General features: G+C 36.5%; 1 protein-coding gene across 1 annotated transcript in view; it reads right to left on the bottom strand.

The window, feature by feature from the left end:
- VAT1L (vesicle amine transport 1 like) overlaps nt 1-20,201 on the bottom strand; it is a 119,277-nt gene that overhangs the window by 60,661 nt on the left and 38,415 nt on the right. Inside the window, exons 4-5 of the mRNA XM_031950347.1 lie at nt 7,462-7,604; nt 460-563 (exon numbers count right to left, since the gene is read on the bottom strand). Coding sequence (XP_031806207.1) covers nt 460-563; nt 7,462-7,604 — 247 coding nt within the window. The remainder of the gene's footprint in view (nt 1-459; nt 564-7,461; nt 7,605-20,201) is intronic.

Raw genomic sequence — 20,201 nt, 5'->3', positions numbered from 1 at the left:
TTCAGATCTGACATGCTGCATTTCATGTCCCATGATTTCTTTTAGTTCTGTCATTTAAAGTACTCATTATACAAAGGCAGGGTGATGTGGCAGAGGCAGAATGGTGTTGGAAATGGGAGAGGCAGATTTGAATTCTGGTTCTATCACTCAGTAGGTTTATGGCTTTGGTCCAGTCACTTCACCTAAGTTTCCTCATGTGTCAAACTGAGGGTAACAATAATTGCTCTATCTAATAAGGTTGTTGTGAGGAAAGTACTTTGTCAATTTTAAAAGGGTCATACAAATTATGTCATTGTGATTTCTTGTCTGGAAATTAGGATCATCCCAGGAAATCATTTGATTACTTCCTTTTCCCTTTTTGTCCCACCCCCTAAATAGAACAAAACAAAACTTTAAATTGACAACTGGGTTATTCAAGATAATTCTCATGGACATATGCACCACATTTTTTATACTCACCATATAAAATGTATGTTCCCAGAGGTTTGAGAAGACTGAGGCCTTTTCCTGTGTTTTCTCCACATAGACAGTCCAAGACAATATCTACACCTTCTGGAGAGATTCTGAATGGTGGAAAAACAAAATGCAAGATAGGTATTTGTCAGGGAACAGAGAAAGTTATCCCTTTCCCCCTTCCTGCTTATTCTTAATTATAAATTAGGATTTTACCATACCTTTGGGATAATTGTTAAATTGTTCCTAACTCCAGCTACAAAAATATTATGCACTTGATTTTGTTAAGTTAAGACCCAAACTCAGTTGCAAATAGAATAATTTAGACAAGAAAGAATAAGAAAGGCCTAGAATTTAGGCCTTCCCCAAACTGCCACTATTCTATCTTTCCAGCCAAATCTCACTCCTTTTCTCATGGCATACTTATACTATTGGCCAAACAAGGTGCATTATCTTCCCCATATATATATCTACTCTTTAACACCTGTGTTCACAATGATATTATCTTTCATTTCTCCCAGATGATACTCTTGAAGATCTAAGTTGGACTAGATGACCTTTGATGCTACAATTCTCTATAATGCAATATTCTCTGGCAAGTGATAATATCTTTCTCTTGTTGAAAAAGGCACATGTTGTCCCAATTTTTTTTTTTAATGGGAATATGCAACCTATAGGAAAAGGAACTTGACTATGATTCCTGGGAATAATCTAGAATAGTTTACTAAGGAGATGGTTAGAAGTTAGCTGGCACATGGAGAGCACTAGTCTTGGAGGAAAGTTCAAATCCTACTTTAGTCATTTAAAAGCTGTCTGAATTTGAGCAAGTTACATACCTTCGTTCAACCTCAGTTTTCTCATGTATAAAATAAATGAGTTGGACTTACTGGTTTAAAGATTGAACTTGAGGATTCCTGCAAGGTCTAATTATATGATATATATATGTCATCCTGTGTACCACCATTGAGGAAGGTAATTGGTGAGCTTGGAGGAGTGTCCATGATGGCAAAGGGCCTTGAATTCATGTCATATAATAAATTGGTTAAAGAAATTAGAGACATTTAGCTTGATGGAGAGAAAATTTGGAGGGATACTATTGTTATTTTCCAGTCATGTCCAATTCTTCATGACCCCATTTGGGGGGTTTGGGGCCAAGATATTAGAGTAATTTGCCATTTCCTTCTCCAGCTCATTTTATGGGTGAAGGACTGATGCAAACAGAGTTAATAAGGGACTGTTCAGAGCCACACAGATATGTATTTGAGGTGACATTAATCTTAGGAATATGAATTTTCCGGAGTCCAGGCCAGGAACTCTATCCACTATGCTACCTAGCTGCCCAGAGAGATACGCTAGTTATTAGAAATATCTAAAGGGATGTCACACTAAGGGGGATAGGAATTATTTTGATTTGAAGGCAAAAGGAGGAACAATGGATGAAAACTGAAAAGAGGCAAGGTTAATCTTTGTAACAATTACAGCTGTCCAAAAGGAAAGGGCTATCTTCCAAGGTAAGAAGTTCTTTTTCACTGGAGAGGCTCTAAGATCAGTTGTCAGGAATGATGACTTTTTTTTTGGGGGGGGGCGGTGTCAGACCAGAAGGCTCCTGACATCCTTTCCAATACTAAAACCCATTTATTCTGCAGGTCTGGGCGCACCTGCACAAGATACATGCAATGCAATCATCATGTACTATGTTCTGTGGCTACATGTGTGTGCATTCTATGTCCTTACTGTTTTATAATATCAATGAAGGCAAGGCAGAAAGCAAAACCAATATCCTATAGTATTTGCAGGATGAACAGTAAGTGCTTCACAGTAGCTATTTGCATTTCACCTTTTCTTGAAGAAATGATGAGGTGGGAAAAGGGGAAGGAGAAGGGGGAAAGAAAGGAGTGTGGAGCTTCCTAGCAATGAAAGGTATCTGAAAGTAAAATGGGTTGCCTCTAGAAGCAATGGATTTCCCATGGGAGATTTCCATGTGGAGGCAGGACATTCATGAGTGGGGAAAAAAAAAAAAAAAACAAAACTACTCCAGCTATGAATTGGATTAGATGCTGAGTTTTTTTTCCCAGTTCTGAGATATTGCTGTTCCACAAATGGCAGATTCCTTTTTCTGGAGTAGTATTTACTTAGGCACAAACTATCAAACTACAAAACATTTGGCAATAATTAAACCTTCTGCTTACAGCCTAATTACTGAGAAGGCAAAAACAAATTCCATTCATTTGGGTCTATTATGAATATCACCCCATACCAATATGCCTGATCTCAGTTAATAACACAGCTGTAAATACATCAGTAACTCTCTTTAATTAAGCAATTATATTAAACGGCAGGACTTTTTTGGAAATGAAACTTCTTGAACAAAGTCCCAATTTCCAATCTCCTAAATCAAGGATACCTTTGGGTGTCCATCACACCTACAGTGCAATTATCTAGTGGTTAAGCCTGGGGAAACATTTCATGGTCTTTTCTTTCTCATACTTCAAGAAACAATGAACCAAGGTATAGGTGACAACTCGAAAAACTGCCCTTTACTGAAAAATTATTTTTATACTATGGCTCCATTCTATTGCTCTAAACCTTAATCTCATCTCTTCCTCTCTTCCCTTGGTGTACATTCCAGCTAAACCAAGCTATTCTTCAATTTGGCTGTTCTCAATTTCTCTCTTTGCTCACACCTTTTTCCATGCTCATAATGGTCTCTTCCCTCCCTCTCCTCTCTTTTTATGGAAATCCTTCCCTTACTTTAAAGCCCATCTCCTCCAGAAGGCCACTTTCTCTGAGGATCCTGCTTACAATGATCTCTTATTCTTATCTTAGACATTTCCTTATCATATTCATGTTTGTCTCTTATTTATACAAGTCTATCTCTAAGCCCCCAAACTGAAGTCTGGTGGGTTTAATCTATAAATTTCATGAGCTGGACTATAACTAAGATTACCACAGGATCTCCTAGAAGTCCCCCCTCAGGATAAGAGCCTTTTCATTGTCTTGGTCAGCATGAGGGGCATTCTATCTAATTGTGAATGGGAAGCACGAAGTCAATCTCATATCCAAAGCCACTTAGGCAATGCAGAGAATCAATGTTCCCTTGGAAACCATCTGAGCTGGACACAGAGGATGTTTGATATCATCCTTATCCAGGTAGAAAACTCCTCCCTCTACCCCTATCCAATCATTTGCCAAATCTGGTTGATTCTACCTCTACAACATATCTTGCATTCATCCATCTCCTTTTTTCCAGTCACACAACACCAACCAAATTTATGCTCTAGTCATTTTTCACCTGGCTTATTGCAATAGTTTCTTATAAGTTCCCCTGCACTCAGGTCTCTTCTCTTCCCTTCATCCTCTAAACAACAACCAAATTGATATTCCTAACATCAGTTCTTTAACTCTACTAAAGAAACTATCCCATCTTGGACTAAACACAAACTTGTTTGCCATTTAAAGGCCTAACCAATTTGGGTTCCAATCTATCTTTCCAGTTTGATGAGCTTCCTCCCTCTCCTCTCCCTTTCCCTCCCCTCTTCAGCTCTCTTCCTCTCCCCCCCTTCTCTCTTCCCCTTCCCCCTTCACCTCTCCCTCTCTCTTTCCTCCTCTTCCCCTTCCCTTTCTCTCCCCTCCCCTCCTTTCCTCCTCTTCCCCTCCCTCCTTCTCCCTCTCCATCTTCCCTCCTCTGTCCCCCTCCTCCTCTCCTAGCCCCCTCTTTTTGGAATGTTCCAGCCTCACCTTCCTTCACCTACTGTATCTCTTGCTCCATTCATGTGACACCTCCTCAGCCTTGATTAACCACTGATGTTATTTCATATTCAATCTGTATCTTTTTTTGTAAACTTCTTTTTGTCCATATTGTATCCTGCTAGGAGAATGGAAGCTCCCCAAATGCAATAACTGTTTCTTTTTTGTCTTTCTATCCCGAATATGGCAGCTGCAGGCTGCTCAGAGCCTCAGAACCAGGAAGGCCTGGGTTCAAATCCTGCCCCAGCCACACAATGGCTACGGGAGCTTTTTAGGCCACTCTATAAAATGATGAGTTGCAGAGAAGGTGCCAAATTCCATTGGTAGGAGGAGTTTCCCGGTCCAGTTCTCATGGACCAGTGAAATGCCTGGACCAGGTCCTAGTGGACCAGGACCTAGTGGGAGGCTCTCAGCCAAAATACAGCAGTGTTGGCTACTCAGTCCTGGTTCAGAAGCCAGTGCATCAGCAGAGCAGTTTTGAGATCTCCAACAGAACTACAGAAGGCGAATTGTGAGCCCCAACCCCAGAATAACTTGGCCAGGCCTACCCAGCACAATGGAAAAACTTTCAGCACCACCAGCCCCAGGAGCAGTCAGTGAGAAGCCCCTGTCCTCCTGTAGAGGAAACTTGGGGCAATCTCCCCTGTGCTCTAGGAGCAGAACTCAACTTTTAAAAATGAGCAAAAAAGCAAAAAGAACTCTGACTATAGAAGCTACTATGGAGACAGGGAAGAAAAGAGAAAGATAGCAAAGGCAAAATGCTTTTCAGGTGAAGTCTCAAAGCGGGGTATGAACTGGTCTCCAGCTCAAAAGGCTCTCTTAGAGTTCAAAAAGGGTCTCAAAAAAGAGAGAAAGAGGAAAAATGGGGAAAGGAAATGAGAGTTATGCAGAAGAGTTATGAAAGTTTTAGGGGGAAAAGCCAACAGCTTGGAAAAGGAAGCACAGAAATTGAACTGAAAAAAACAATTCCTTAACAAATAAATTTGTTAAAATGGAAAAAAAAAAACAACTCCTTAAAAATAGGATGGATGAATGGAAAAAAAAATCCACTAAACAAAACAACTCCTTTAAAAGTTTAATTAGCAAATGGAAAAGAAGGTTAAAAAGCTAACTGAAGAAAATAATTCACTAAAAATTAGAATTGGATAAATGGACATGAATGACTCAATGAGACATCAAAAAGTCAGCCAAACAAAAAATTATATTAGGTTACATTGAATTTAGTCTTTATAACCTAAGTGCAAAGCTCTAAACACACCTGGCATTTAAAAAAAAACAAAAACATGTTGTTTCTTTCATTCTAAGATGCTGGGGAGTCATAGATTTCTCTCCCTGCCTCAGCATTCAAAGCTCCGTCTCCCTCATCTTTTATTTTTCTCTCTTCTTCTTTTCTCTAGGTTCTCACTTCTCTCTCCCTATTTTCTCTTCCTTTCTCCCTTGTCCTTTCTTCAGTTTCCTTTTTATTGCCCCCTTTTTTCTTTCCTAATAACTTACTCCCATTATTTTGAAAGAGTTCTAAAAAAAAAAAAAAAAAAATGTTCTACTGTAAATTTCCCTGAGTAGTAATTACTTTATGACTCTTCAATAAAATGTTCACTAAAAGACTTCTGCCTCTTTATTAGGAAATTCATTTCTTTTTATTATGTCTTTCAGATCTAGCTTGGCTTCTGCCTAAGCTCCTGCTCCAGTAATTCATTCTTGCTCAGTGGAGTTAATCAATCTCAAGCCTCCCCTCACTACCCAATGCTGATATCTCCTCAAAAATTTCCAACCTCAGCCACCCTTGAGAGCTCCCCAATCTACAAAGGCTGAGAAACATTTCATCCATCTATAAAGACTAAACATAGAAACTGTTTGGTCAGGTCTAGAGGACATGCAGAAGCAAATAAGCCAGGATCTCATTTCTGTCTACAAGGAGCTCATACCTAGATATCTCCCTGCTTTCTCAGATTTAATGTCCCTAATTGACCTTATCATACTCCTCCCCAAATGAGCTCCAATTCGTTACCTCTGTTGATGTTACTATTATTCTCTCAATCAGCCAGTCCCCAAGTCTCTTGACTTTTACCATTTTGTTTTCTGTATTTGCTGACATTCCCAAGCCTTATAAATTTTCCCTCTAAAGTCTCTTTTGTATCTGTCTCTTCCTTTCCATGCCCACTCTGCTCTTTGCCCTTGTCTCCTCAACACCTGGATACCTGTAACAGGCACCTTCTCTGGGGCATATAAACTTACCCTAGCCCACCCATGGTACTCCCCATCCAACTTATAAAAACTGCCAGATGTTTAATCATTAACTGACCTCATTATGTCCTTCCATTACTTAAAACTCAAGATGTGATCAGCTGTGATCATTAATCAGTTACAGCCTGGAAGATCCTAATTAAGTATGGGATAAAAGGCATCCTATGATTCTTTCTCATGGTATTATGGGGACTCTGCTCTTTAAAGTTATGCCAGTAGGGTATAAGCTCCAATAGATTCCACCAAAATGGAAATAAGTTAAGTAAAGGCTCATTGTTCACGGATCAGACTACCTAGGAGTGGAAACGTTCATAACCAGAGAGTGGACTGCCAGAAGATGAATTTTTCAGCAGAGGATGAAGACACAGAGAAAAATAAAAGATTTTTTGAAATACTCAACTCTGTGAAGAGGATTTTGCTCAGATTTGGGGGAAGTGCAAAGACAAGTGGCATATCAGCCATACCTTCAAAAAGCTTTCGGTCTAGTATGAGTGATTATAAAATATTAGAATATAACTGCATAAGTTAAAATGCTATGAAATCCAACTTATGGATGAATAAATCAAAGAACTCTTCTTAAAAGTGGCATTTAAGCTAGAACTTGAAGGAAGGAGGTGGAGCATCAACAGAAAAGATATGGGGGAATAGAAATTAAGAAGACTTCTAGACATAGGGAAGCTAAGCATAAAGGGAATAAGTGAGAGATCAGGCTGGGGAGGCAGGAGGGTACCAGATGGTAGAAGACCTTTGATGCCAATTTGGAGTATGTAGATTTATTCAACAAGCAATAGATAGCCAATGATGAGTTTTAGAACAAAGGAACAATGGTATGGAGAATGGATTCGAAGGAGAGACTATACTGGAAAAGATCTAGAAGCACTGTGTATTGTAGGTGATTCTCGAACCAGCTAAATAAAAGACAAGCACAAAATATCCCAAATTGGAGTGATTTTCATTGTTCTATTAGATACAGGTCAGATGGATACCATCAGACAGCTTTGTGGGTTAATGTCCTACCTTTTAACCTCCTGCACATAGTCAGCATTTCTGTCAAAGAGGTGGGTGACTGAATCTTTGATGGCTTCGTGCTTGAAGGAAGAAGCAGTTCCAAAGACTGTGACATTGGGGATGGTTGAGCAGAGTTGAGCAACAGCCTGGCCCTGAAAATCAAAATCATTACATTAAGCATTGATGGAACATGTTAGTGCCAATCTCCATAGCTACCTTTTACAGGTCTTGGGGCATTCTCTCTCTCCCACCCTCTAGTCTAATATACTGCCTTACTAACAAAAAATCAGGCCGATAAACATTTATATTCCCCTTTTTCCCAAATCAGATCATATCGCTGCTCTATATCAAACAGCTGAATGTGTTTTATTCAGTAAGTCGTGGGGAGGCAAACTTCTTACGGGGCATTCAAGATCATCTAATTAATTTTTCCAGTCCCATTTTTACAGGTATCACTTTCAGGTGCCTCACACCCTAGTGAAACCGGATTACAAATTATTTTGCAAATTTAGCTCACACTATTTCCTTCCACTCAAGGGATATGCTACTCCACGGGTTTAATCACTTTTTGTTTTCTGGACTCCTTAAGTAGTCTAATGAAGCCTGCAAAACCCTTCTTAGAATACTGCTTTTAAATGCATGAAATAAATTACATAAGACTACATAGGAAATTAAAGGTTAATGAAAATAAAGACTTTTTTTTTTTCAATTCAAGTTCACAGAATCCCCAAATCCCTCCATGGATTCCTCAGGAGTTGGTGAACCGCTGGTTAAAGACCCCCAAACTGATTCCATTCAAACATACTCCCTAACTTTTTAAAATTAGTAACCTGATAAACAAGAATATTTCCTTATAAAATGAAAAACAGAAAAAGAACATTATGTGACTGAATATGTACAGATTTTTAAAAATATGCTATTAAATTTAACACATTTGTGAACACTATTTGTCTATGTCTTTGGAACCTTCTCACCCCTTCTATTTATTTAAAAAAATCTTAATTGATGCTCTTTTCTTTTTTACATCATTATAATAATCCTCCTATATACTCCCCAATAACCTCTCCCTGAAGAAAAAATCCATCTCCTTCTTGTAATAAATAGTCAAGCAAAACAAAAGAGCACATTAACCTTGTCTGAAAATGTATGTCTCATTCTGCAGTTCTACTCCTGCACCTCTCAGGGAAGAGGTGGGTCTTTTGGAATCTTTAGCAGTCATGTTATTGATCATAGTTCTTAAGTCTTCTCAGTTATTTTCCTTTACAATGCTGTAATCATTATATGACTCACACTTTAGCTATTTTTTAGAAATCTCGGTGTCTTTATTCATATGGATGTCTACGACTGGAATTTATTCCTTCCCCATATTTCTACCTATTGTCATTCTAATTATCCTTCAAGGCCCAGCTCGGATGTCATCACCACCAAGATTTCATGAAGTTTTTCTTGGTGAAGTTAATTTTCCTTTCTTAGGTCATTAAATGGCATTTTGCTTGTCCTTCTTTTCTGTGTTAATTGAATGTTAAAATGATCTGGAACCGTTTCACATCCTCCTCCTAGACTGAGCTACATAAAGGCATGACTACAGTCAAGTATTTCCCACAAAATCCAGCATAATGTTCTGCACACATCAGGTGCTAACAATGTTTTTCGAATTAAATTAATATTAATAACTTGTATTTAGTGACTAGAATTCAAGCTACTACAAAGGAATACAGGCCATGGAAAAAAATGTGTGATTTTTAAAAAAATTCTAAATCACCTGAAGAATATTATATACATTTAGAACAAGATCAAGAACATTACTATTAACTGAATTTCTTAGTACTGAAGATGAATTTAATGATATTATCACTGTATCTGTATAGGAGCTCATGTCACAAAACAAAGAAGAAATATTTCCATTGAAGTAAACTGCAGGAAGCAATACTTGCTTATTGTATTAATTACAGGTCTTCATATTAGTGACAAAATCAGATGGGAAATGCAATTTCCTCATTACTGTTAAAATGTTAGAAAATCAGACACAGAATATGTCACAGTTGAAAGGGGCCTTAGAACATAAAACACAGGATGTCAGATTTGAAAGGACTCTGAACACAAAATGTCAGCATTAAAAGGTACTATTTTCTCCAACCCCTTCATTTTACAGATAAGAAAACAGACTTCAGAAGGGGATATGAGTGGCTCAAAGCTATATAATTAAGTAGGTAGAGTTGGGAATTAAACCCATATCTCCAACTCTCAGTTCTTTCCATAAGTCCATGATGCCTCCAAAATTTGACATTCTGCATTAAGTTGGCAAAGGAAATGATTCTGACCCCTTGTTAAAGTCTCATTAATATGCCTGACTTGGAATGGAAAAATTTAGAATAAAAAATTAGTATTAATTTGTGCCTTTCTACCTTTTAAGTCTCATTTCCTACTTTCCAAAAGGAACCAGTCATCCTGAACTACATGTTGTTCTCATATATTTTCTGCAGTTTTCTACATCTTGCCCACTGCTTATTCCAATCTACATAATTTCCCTGGTTTTCTCTAAGTCCCAACTAAAATACCACTCCCCCCCCACCCTTTTTTTTTTTTTTTTTTTAAACAGGAGGCTTTTTCTAACCCCTTTTCATTCTAGTGCTTACTTACTTACTTACTTAGCCCTCTGCTACTTACATCCTATTTTTCTTGTATATGGTTTGTTTTGCATATATGTGTTTGCATGTTGTCTTCTCTATTAGATTACAAGCTTTTTGAGGGCAGGAAGGGTCTTTTGCCTCTAGGGTTTAATACAGTGCCTGGCACATAGTTGCTACTTAATGAATATTTATCTGTTGGCTGGAATGTCAGCCCTACCACTTTGCCTGCTGTATTATTAATCATACTATAAGTAGTCAAAGGAAATATATTTCCTTCCTTCTTTTCTGGGACCAGTTTGCTGGTTATGATTATATTTCTCAGTCTCCCCATTTTTATTTATTCCATTTGTGTTGTAGCAATTGTGCACAGAATTTTATCCTGTCTCTGATTACTTCACTCTGCAGCATGCTGACACAATGCTGATAGAACTATAAAGTCATCCCGCTATTCAGGATTTCAAATCAGAATTAATGCAAGGAGAGTGACTGAACTGTCAATAGACTTTGGCCCAGGAAAATGATTGTATATATACCTCTCAAAGATGTAAACAGTTGAGACTAAGTTGAAACAATATGTACCAAAACAGTCATAATACCTCTTTGTGATAATATGCCCATTATCTGGGAAATGGCTGGGAAAAAATGATGTTACATGAATGAAATAGAATATTATTGTACAGAAAGAAATGGTGAATGGAGAAACAACAAAAAAAAAAGATTTGTATATATAGATGCAAAGCAAAAATAAAAGTACCAAGAGAAAAATATGCAAAATGACTATAGTCATATAAATGAAGGAAATCAGCATAAAGGAAATTGAGCCTTGAATAATGGGGGGAGGGAGGGAGAAATCAATGAAAGTCCAGGAGAAGAGATAATAAACCACACTTCCTCTCTTATAATGAGTAATGTGGAACTACCAGAATGAAATAATCTATATACTGTCAGATAAGGTTTCTATGTTGGATATTTTTACTGAATTGCTTTTGTTACAAGGGAAGGTTCAGTCTGGATGAGACTGAGAAATAAATGTAAAATAAAGGCATCAATAAAATATATTTTAATTACTTGACAATCCTTTAAAAGTATCAGTTCAAATGCCACCATAAACTTCCTATTAGCCACAGATGGAAATGATCTTTCCCTTATTCAATCTCTTAGCTTTTTGAGGTTATATTTTAATTCGAGTTTTTTAGAAAATTCATACTGTGATTCCATTGGAACAGGAAATTTTTGATGAGCAAACTCTGTCAATTCAGATAAGCAATTCTTCTACAATATTTAGTCTGTTTTAGATCAACTGGGCCGAGTCATTATGTATCTTGACTAAGGTCATGCAGCCAATATGTATCAGAATTGAGACTTGAAAACAGATTTTCAAACTGATCTTCCTGAACTCTACCCAATGCAACATACTACCTCTTGTATTATATTTGTCAAAAACACTTAAGAGTGGAAAAGGTTTGTTCTAGAAGGTCTCTCTCCTAATCCATATATGAAACAAGAATTCTTTTCAAAACATTTTCAACAGGTATTTATAAAACTTCCATATGGAGGCTTTTGGGGGATGGGAGCTTATTGTTGGACAGTTCTAAAAACATATTAATTTCAAATCTATTTTCATATAACTTCCCCCTAATGCTCTAAATTTTACCATCTGGGGTAAAACTCAACAAGTCAAATTCCTCTTTCACATCAGATATCTATCCCGTCTCCTCTAAGTTTTCTCCTTTCCAGATTAAACTTTCCTAGTTCTTTCAATCAATGCTCACATGATATCTCCCAAAGTATAAGAGCCAAACAGCCAAACTCAGTATTCTTGATGTATCTAATTACATCAAGTTAGAGAGCCAAGCACAGAAAAGTTATATATGGGGAAAAAAAAAACGGAATGCTTCTTATCTCCTCTGACATTACTGTCACTCTGGTACAAGCCCTTGTCACCTGAAACTTAGATTTTTGCATTAACCTACTGGTTGCTCTTCCTCTCTCAAGTCTCTTCATTTCATTCCATCTTCTACTCAACTATCAAATTAATCTTCCTAAGGCACTGATCTGACCATATCACCTCCTTTTCAATACATTCCCTGTCACCTCTAGAATCAAACATGACATCCTCTGGTGTTTAAAACTATTCACAATGTGACCCCCTCCTGTCTTTCAAGTCATCTTATATCTTCTATCCTCCCCCACTTCCAACATCCAGTGGTCCAATGATACTGACTTCTCTGATGTTTCTCACATTAAAAAAAACTTCATCTCCAGACAGCATTTTCTCTGGTAATTTCCTATGAATGTAATACAGTCCCTCCTTATCTCTGCCTATTAATTTCCCTGGCTTCTTTTAAATCGTAGCAATTTTCTATGACTCTTCCTGACCCCCCATACTCCATCTTAATTCCAGTAGCTCTCAGTTACTTAAAACTCCTATGGTGGTTGTGCTGGATTTTCTACTGTCAGGTGTGTGTGTGTGTATGTGCGCGCACATGTGTATGTGCACATTTGCATGCCCATATGCATGTGTAAAAATGAATTCTTAAGCCATGAAAAACAAATTAGCTTTTAGTTTCTTTGCCTACTTTCTTTCCATTTTCAGGAATCCAACATTTGGTTGCTACTTTAAAAATGATTTTCTAAGTAAAGGGCAAAAAAAAAGGTACCATGGATTTGTTTTCAAAAGATCTGGATTCAAATCTCAGCACCTGAGCCATCTTAGATAAATACCTTCCCTTCTCTTCATCTGTTCCCTTCTGAGTAAAAAGCAAGCTTTGGACCAGATGGTTCCTAAGCTCCCTTCCAGCTCTAAATCCTTTGGTCCTATTTATCCAAATTTCCTTTCTGTCTAAATGGCACCTGCCATAATGGAAATCAGTTTTCCTAATGCAGCAAAATGACTTGGCTCATTAAAATTGCTTCTGGGACAGAATATAAGAGAAGGCAATATTGGATTTAACAGGTTTGGAACTATATTGATCTCATTTAGGTTATAAGGTAAAATTTTCAAAGGCACAGATATGAAGGAGGTCTGCAGCACTGGCTAGAGAGGAGACTCTGGATGACAAAAGGGGTGATTTCTGATTGGGAAAAAAAATAAATTGTGAGAAAGCAAAGAGAAAGAATGGCCACTAATGGAATTATAGATTCTAAATTCCAAGGAATGTAAGAGGTTTTTATCTCATTTTACTTTTACCTAAAGCATGAATCCCAAACAACTGGTTAACAAATGGCCATCTAACCTACTCTAGAAAACCACTAGTGACAAATGGTTCACAACCTCTCAAAGCCCTCCATTCTATTTTGTTGGATCTTTCCAATTATTAAGTTTTCTAAAATCTTAATCTGCCTCTTTTGAGCTTCTATCTCTTGCTGCCAGTGTTATTCTCTGGAGGCAAGCAGAAAAGCCTAACCTTTCTTGTTCATAACAGACCGTCCAAACTTGAAGACAGGATCATATCCCTCACAAGTCTTCTCCTAGGCACTATTCTTCCTGGAACATAGGAGCCGCTTAATAAATTACTGTTTAACAGAAAACATATCCAGTTCTTCAACTAATTATCACATATTATGCTTTCCTAGTCCCTGTCCACTTTAGCCATTCTCTTCTGGCTATATTCTAATTTGTTAATATACTCGCTGAAATGTGGCACTTATAATTTAACTTACATAATAGCTTCTATTAATGAAACATTTTTTTCCTTGCAAACTCACAATAAACAAAGAAAGACTCTATAGATTTGAGCACTTCAACTTAACCTAATTCAGAAGATTATTTTCAGTACATAGATCTATAGTTTCTTTGAGTGAAGCCTTCCACTGAAGCCGCTATGTAGTAAGAGATGACTATGGGTCCCTTAAGGCTAAACCAGAAGGTCACAAGTTCTGGTAGGTAGATGGTGCCAAAGACGGAAAGTGACTTTCCCAAAGTTCCATAGCTAATAAGTGAAAGAAATAGATTTAAAATTCAAATATTCTGACCCCTTGTCTGGAGTTTATTCCATTGCTAGGCAGCAAGAGTAAGATTCTAAGAAATGATAGTTCATGGAAAGTTGGTAATTTTACAAGAGCTACAAAGGCCAGTGAAATCTCCATTTGATCCTAGAAGAGTTGATGAATGAGGAAAGCATATTAATGGATCATTGAAAGGCAAGTGAAGGAAGTCAACAGATAATCATTTTAAAGACATTTCACATGTTTATATCACTTCAAATTTTGCAAAGCACTACATAGCTAAATATCTATCTCTATGCCTATTTATAGATATACGTATATGTGTGTGTTAACACACACATATAGATTTATATATGTATATACCTGCACATCTCATCTCACTTGATCCTCAAGAAGATCCTATTAAAGTAATGAGTATTATCATCATTTACAAAGAAATAAACTGGGGCCTGGAGAATTCATGAGTTAGTCAGCAAGAAAGTGCCAGAGTCAAGATTTGAATCCAAGTTACCAGGCTGCCTCGCCATGAAGAGGTATCTCATATATGGAAGGATAGGCTAAAATGTCTCTACTTATGACAAGAAGTATGAATTGCATAAAAGAGGAAAGGGCTGATTGACCTGACAGGTGAAGGTCACAGACAATGATTCAGTAGCATGAGGCAGTTAGACTATCTGCTGTGTTTGGAGGAGGGGGATTACTACCCTGGAAATGACCTCTGAGGTTCCTTCCCACTTACAGAGTGTGATTCTATTAACACAAAGCTCAGGAATGAACATTCATACCACTAACCATGTGGTAATTTTACAGAACAGAACAAGCACAGTGCTGGCTTAAAATATTAACATTTTTGGTCTTCTTAATGAATTCTTTGTTGGCATTTTCGCCTGATCTCTGAAAAGCAAATACTTTGTGCTCACTGGAGTCTTTGTTGAAAAATTTTAAGTACCTTTGGTATAAAAATTGAGATTAACTCTTGGCTTGGGACTCAGGATATGGGAGTAACTTGCACAGAGTAGAGGGGAAAAATCCTTTTTCTCTTTTTCCCCTCTCTATTCCCTTGACCAAGAGCTGAATTAAAGAATCATAGATGCATAGATCTAAGAGCTAGAAAAGAAATTAGGGTGGACCATATATCATAGAATATTAAAGTTGGAAGGTGCCTTAGAACATAAAATGATGGAGCTAAAAGAAACTTAGAACAAAGAACACTGAATGTTAACACTACAACAGACTATGCAGTTCAGTCATCTTATTTTGTCAGATAAGGAAACAGGTACCTAGAGGAGAAATGATTTGTCCAGGATCACATAATGAGTCAGAGTTTGTATGGACACTCAGATCTCCTGATAGCCATTCCCTCATTCCTTCCACTATGCTGACTGCCTCTCAATCAATGGAATGCCGAATTATTGTCATTCCATCGTCTAGATTATTTTAAACTGATCTGAGAAACATCTCATTTCTTTATCACTATCGCTTGCTGCCTCATGTGGAATCCCATATGGTCTATGAATCAGATATTGTACTTTTAAAAGCTTGTACAACCATATGGATCATAGAGGAGTAAACATGAGCATATGGGTTACTAGAACACTTGGCTGAGATACAGACTGGGCTTGGTTCTAGACAATCCGGGAAAAGAGAACATCCAATAATTCAGTTGTTCATTAGTGATTCATTTATTAACTAACCAAGTCCCACTCTGATCCCTCATCATGGTGTGAAGATGACATAAAACTCTCAAAAGACTATCTGTGCATGTTAGGGAAGAGCAAGCTCTGGCAGGTTCTACCATGCTGAGAAAACTTTAAGTATAGCCCAATCTGAGTGTATGTTTCCCATTCCCATTCCCCAGCAAAAAATGGAGAGAGGCTCATTGCCTATAGGTTGACCACTTAGAGCTGAATTTCTTATTCATGGAAATGGATGGAACAAAATTATAAAATAATCCTCAGCACTATTGTAGCTCCCTTCTGCTTCTCCAGGAGCAATGAGAGAGTGGCAGAAAAGGGAAAAGAGGGTGTGAAGATTTTTAGACCATCTCTAAACATTACCTTAGTTATTAGTACTCTAAATGTGGGATCCCTGACCCACTGACCAACAAGTGGATCTTCTTGTGGAGGAAATTAGTCATATAAATCTTGACATTCTCACTATAAACAAAACCAGAAAATAAAAGTAAGTTGCAGCTAAATGGAAGAGGGGATCATAGGTTCTTTTTGGATTGGCAAATAAAGATGACTGACATGTTTTTCTTGCATGTCAGAAGGAAAGAAGAAACATTATTTTATGTAACATTTGTTCATTTTGTAATTCCATACTCATTATAAACATTTTCAAAAAGACCCCCATGATTATAATGAGCTAGTACACTACCAGCTTCAGAAGATAAGAAAATAGAGGAAAAAATATCAAGAATTTGAAAAGATCCTCCAAATTAAAGCAACATATATATTGATATACAGCTATTTTGATGAAAAGGAGAGTATGAGCCATGGGCAATAAGAAAATATGGTTTAACTTTGGTATTGGCTAAGAAATAGAGTAATTGATCAATGGAATAGGTTAGATTCACAGGACAAAATAGTCAATGACTATTGGAATCTAATGTTTGACAAACCCAAAGACCCCAGCTTTTGGGATAAGAATTCACTATTTGACAAAAACTGCTGGGAAAATTGGAAACTAATATGGCAGAAACTAGGCATTGACTCACACTTAACACCGTATACCAAAATAAGGTCAAAATGGGTTTATGATCTAGACATAAAGAATGATATTATAAACAAATTAGAAGAACATAGCATAATTTACCTTTCAGATCTGTGGAGGAGGAAGGAATTTGTGACCAAAGAAGAACTAAAGATTATTATTGATCACAAAATAGATAATTTTGTACAAAACCTTTTTAATATAACTAAACAAAACTAATGCAGACAAGATTAGAAGGGAAGCAAACTGGGAAAACATTCTTACATTCAAAGGTTCTAATAAAAGCCTCGTTTCTAAAACAGAATTGACTCGAATTTATAAGAATTCAAACCATTCTCCAATTGATAAATGGTCAAAGGATATAAACAGACAATTTTCAGATGAAGAAATTGATACTATTTCTAATCATATGAAAAGATGCTCTGATCACTATTGAGCAAAGAAATGCAAATTAAGACAATTCTGAGATAACACTACACACCTCTCAGATTGGCTAAGATGACAAGAAAAGATAATGACAAATGTTGGAAAGGAAGTGGGAAAACTGGGACACATACATTTTTGGGGGAATTGTGTACTGATCCAACCATTCTTTAGAGCAATTTGGAACTATGCTCAAAAAGTTATCAAACTGTGAATACCCTTTGATCCAGCAGCGTTTCTACTGGGCTTATATACCAAAGAGATCTTAAAGGAGGGAAAGGGACCCACATGTGTAAAAATGTTTGTATCAGCCCCTTTTGTATTCTGTAAGAAATGACCAGCAAAATGATTTCAGAGAGGCTTGGAGACCTATATGAACTGGTGCTAAGTGAAATGACTAAATGATGCTAAGTGAAATCAGGAGATCCATTATACAAGGCAACAAGAAGATTATATGATGATCAATTCTGATGGACGTGGCTTTCTTCAACAATGAGATGATCCAACCAGTACCAATTGTTTAGTGATTAAGAGAGCCATCTACCCCTAGAAAGAGTACTGTGGGAACTGAGTATGGTTCACAACATAACATTTTCACTCTTTTTATTGTTATTTGCTTGCATTTTATTTTGCTTTTCATTCTCTCATTCTCACTCTCTCTTACTGGTTTGATTTGATTTTTCTTGTGCATCATGATAATTGTATAAATATGTATGCATACGTTGGATTTAACATATTTAACATATATTAAACTACTTGCTATCTAGAAAGGGACATGGGGGAAGGGGGGGAAATTGGAACACAAGGTTTTGCAAGGGCTAATGTTGAAGAATTGTCCACACATATGTTTTGAAAAATAAAAGGCTTTAATAAAGGATAAAAAATATGCTTTAAGAGTAAGAAATGAGAAAGGACAAAGACTTACAAACTACACAGATGTTTCATATCTATATATCAATATTATTTTCTTTGAAAAAGGATTCAAGAAACACTAGGCATGATAAAGAACATCACAGAAATGAAATTATTATATATTAGCTGACTGGAAACAACTCTACATTTGTGGAAATAATTACTAGATCATCTGTATGCAGTCATATAATAGGCTTGAGGGAAGAGAGGGAAGGGAGGGGGAGATCAAAATTAATAAAGATTATTCAAAAATGTTAAAGATCAAAATTAATTTAAAAATTAAAGTGGGAAAAAATTAAATAATTAAAACGCACAACTAATCTGACCTATTTAAATAAGGTATTGAAACAAAAAAAAGTGTTTGACTATAAGGCAGACATTGCTGCAGGTTACAACAGTTTATTTATTTATTTTTAATTACTGATACAAATCAATTGCAATAGTGAAGAATTCTCAAGAGCCTAGAAATTTCAGCATAAATACTTGCTATCCTTGCCAAGGGAAGCTATATGGCAACCAAGTACAATACCGATTTAGAATATAAATGCACTTATAAAATTCTCTAAAGAAATATGGTAGAAGTATTGTCTTATAAAATAGTAAGGCACAGTGGAATGAAAAGTTTTCTAAGAAACTTAACTAAGCAAAAATCAAAACAAAACAAAAAAAAAACTTGCCCAGCACATTCTAGGTTGAAACTGAAAGCTGTGCAGCAAACAAAAAAATGGAAAAGATCTGTAAAGATTTTTATAACAAACTTCTTAACATAAGGACAGTAGAGCTATCATAGCATCTAATTTTATAGTCACCAATATGCTGAATCAAGTTACCAAGAATTTGTAAGGGAATGGAAATACCTAAGAAAACAAAGATGAGAGAAAGAGCCTAAATAGATAGAAGGGCTCCATGCTGGAAGTGACACAATATTTAAGGCACTGAAAGTTTTACTTTCCAGACTTCTAAAAGGAAGAAAGAATCCAAAAATGTATAGATAAATTTCAAATCGTATTATTCTCAAAAAAGGTGACTAAAAAGTTGTAATAATAACTAATCTTCATGCCTACTTTTTCATGTATATAAAAATTTTATGAGTACCACCTAAGACATTGTTGATGATGGTATAAGAAGGGAACTGAAAGGCTTTTATAACTAATATTCCATAATAGACAATATCTTTTATAAAAACACAATTCATTACAAGGTTTAGATGATACCAAATCCCTTTGTGGTTATTTATACAAATTATGTAATTCATTAGAGTAAAACATAGCCTTACAGACTCTCCCAACATGTTGTCTTTCATGCACATGTCAATAGTATGCATGACACCTTGAAAGATTTCATAAAAGCATTTTCCCCAACAATCCTCTAATTATGACTATTAAAAAAGCATAAAACAAGAGATATATGCTTGTTAAAGTTGTTCACTAAAATCATGAGGACTTTATACATATAGCACAGTTCAAATGGAAGTGGGACTCCCTATGAGTGCTAGGTTCTCCAGATGCTCTTATTTGCAGATGATATTATGCAGATTGCATCAGAACTTATCAGAGCTTTGTAATGACCAATTGTTCTTTTTGTTGTTCTACCCCCAAGTTAGTTGCTCCAGCTGCAACATCTCCAGCAAGAAAAAAAAATTAACATACAAAAAAACTGATTTAACAATGCCAGTTAAACTTCCATAGATAAGGGACTCCAAAACATACAGAACATTAGGTTGGGTTTTGACTCCCCTCCCCACAATTGTCTGCCGAGTAGCTTTCGTACTAAAACTATTTACGGGTGACTATTTGTGTGACCAGGAAGCAGTTTATATGAAAATGACCCTGGGGAGGTCAATGTTAAAAAGAACTGTCTGTCCCACACATACCAAAATACTTATAGCAGTACACTTTGTAGTATCAAAAATCTGGAAACAAAGAACATTTCCAATGATTAGAAAATAGCTAAGCAAGTTGTGAATGCAATGAATGAAAAATAAATGAATGAAAATGCATTTTATTAAGCACTTGCTACGTGCCAGATGTTGCCTTAAGGATTGGAGATGTGACAAATGCAATTCCTGACTCAAGAACTTCTGCAAAGTGAAGGAAGCAAAACCAGAAAAAATATACACAA

Source organism: Sarcophilus harrisii, chromosome 2 (assembly GCF_902635505.1).
Source record: "Sarcophilus harrisii chromosome 2, mSarHar1.11, whole genome shotgun sequence".
Lineage (NCBI taxonomy): Eukaryota > Metazoa > Chordata > Mammalia > Dasyuromorphia > Dasyuridae > Sarcophilus > Sarcophilus harrisii.
Note: the sequence above shows the minus strand (reverse complement) of the source record. Positions and strands in the feature narration are given on the sequence as shown.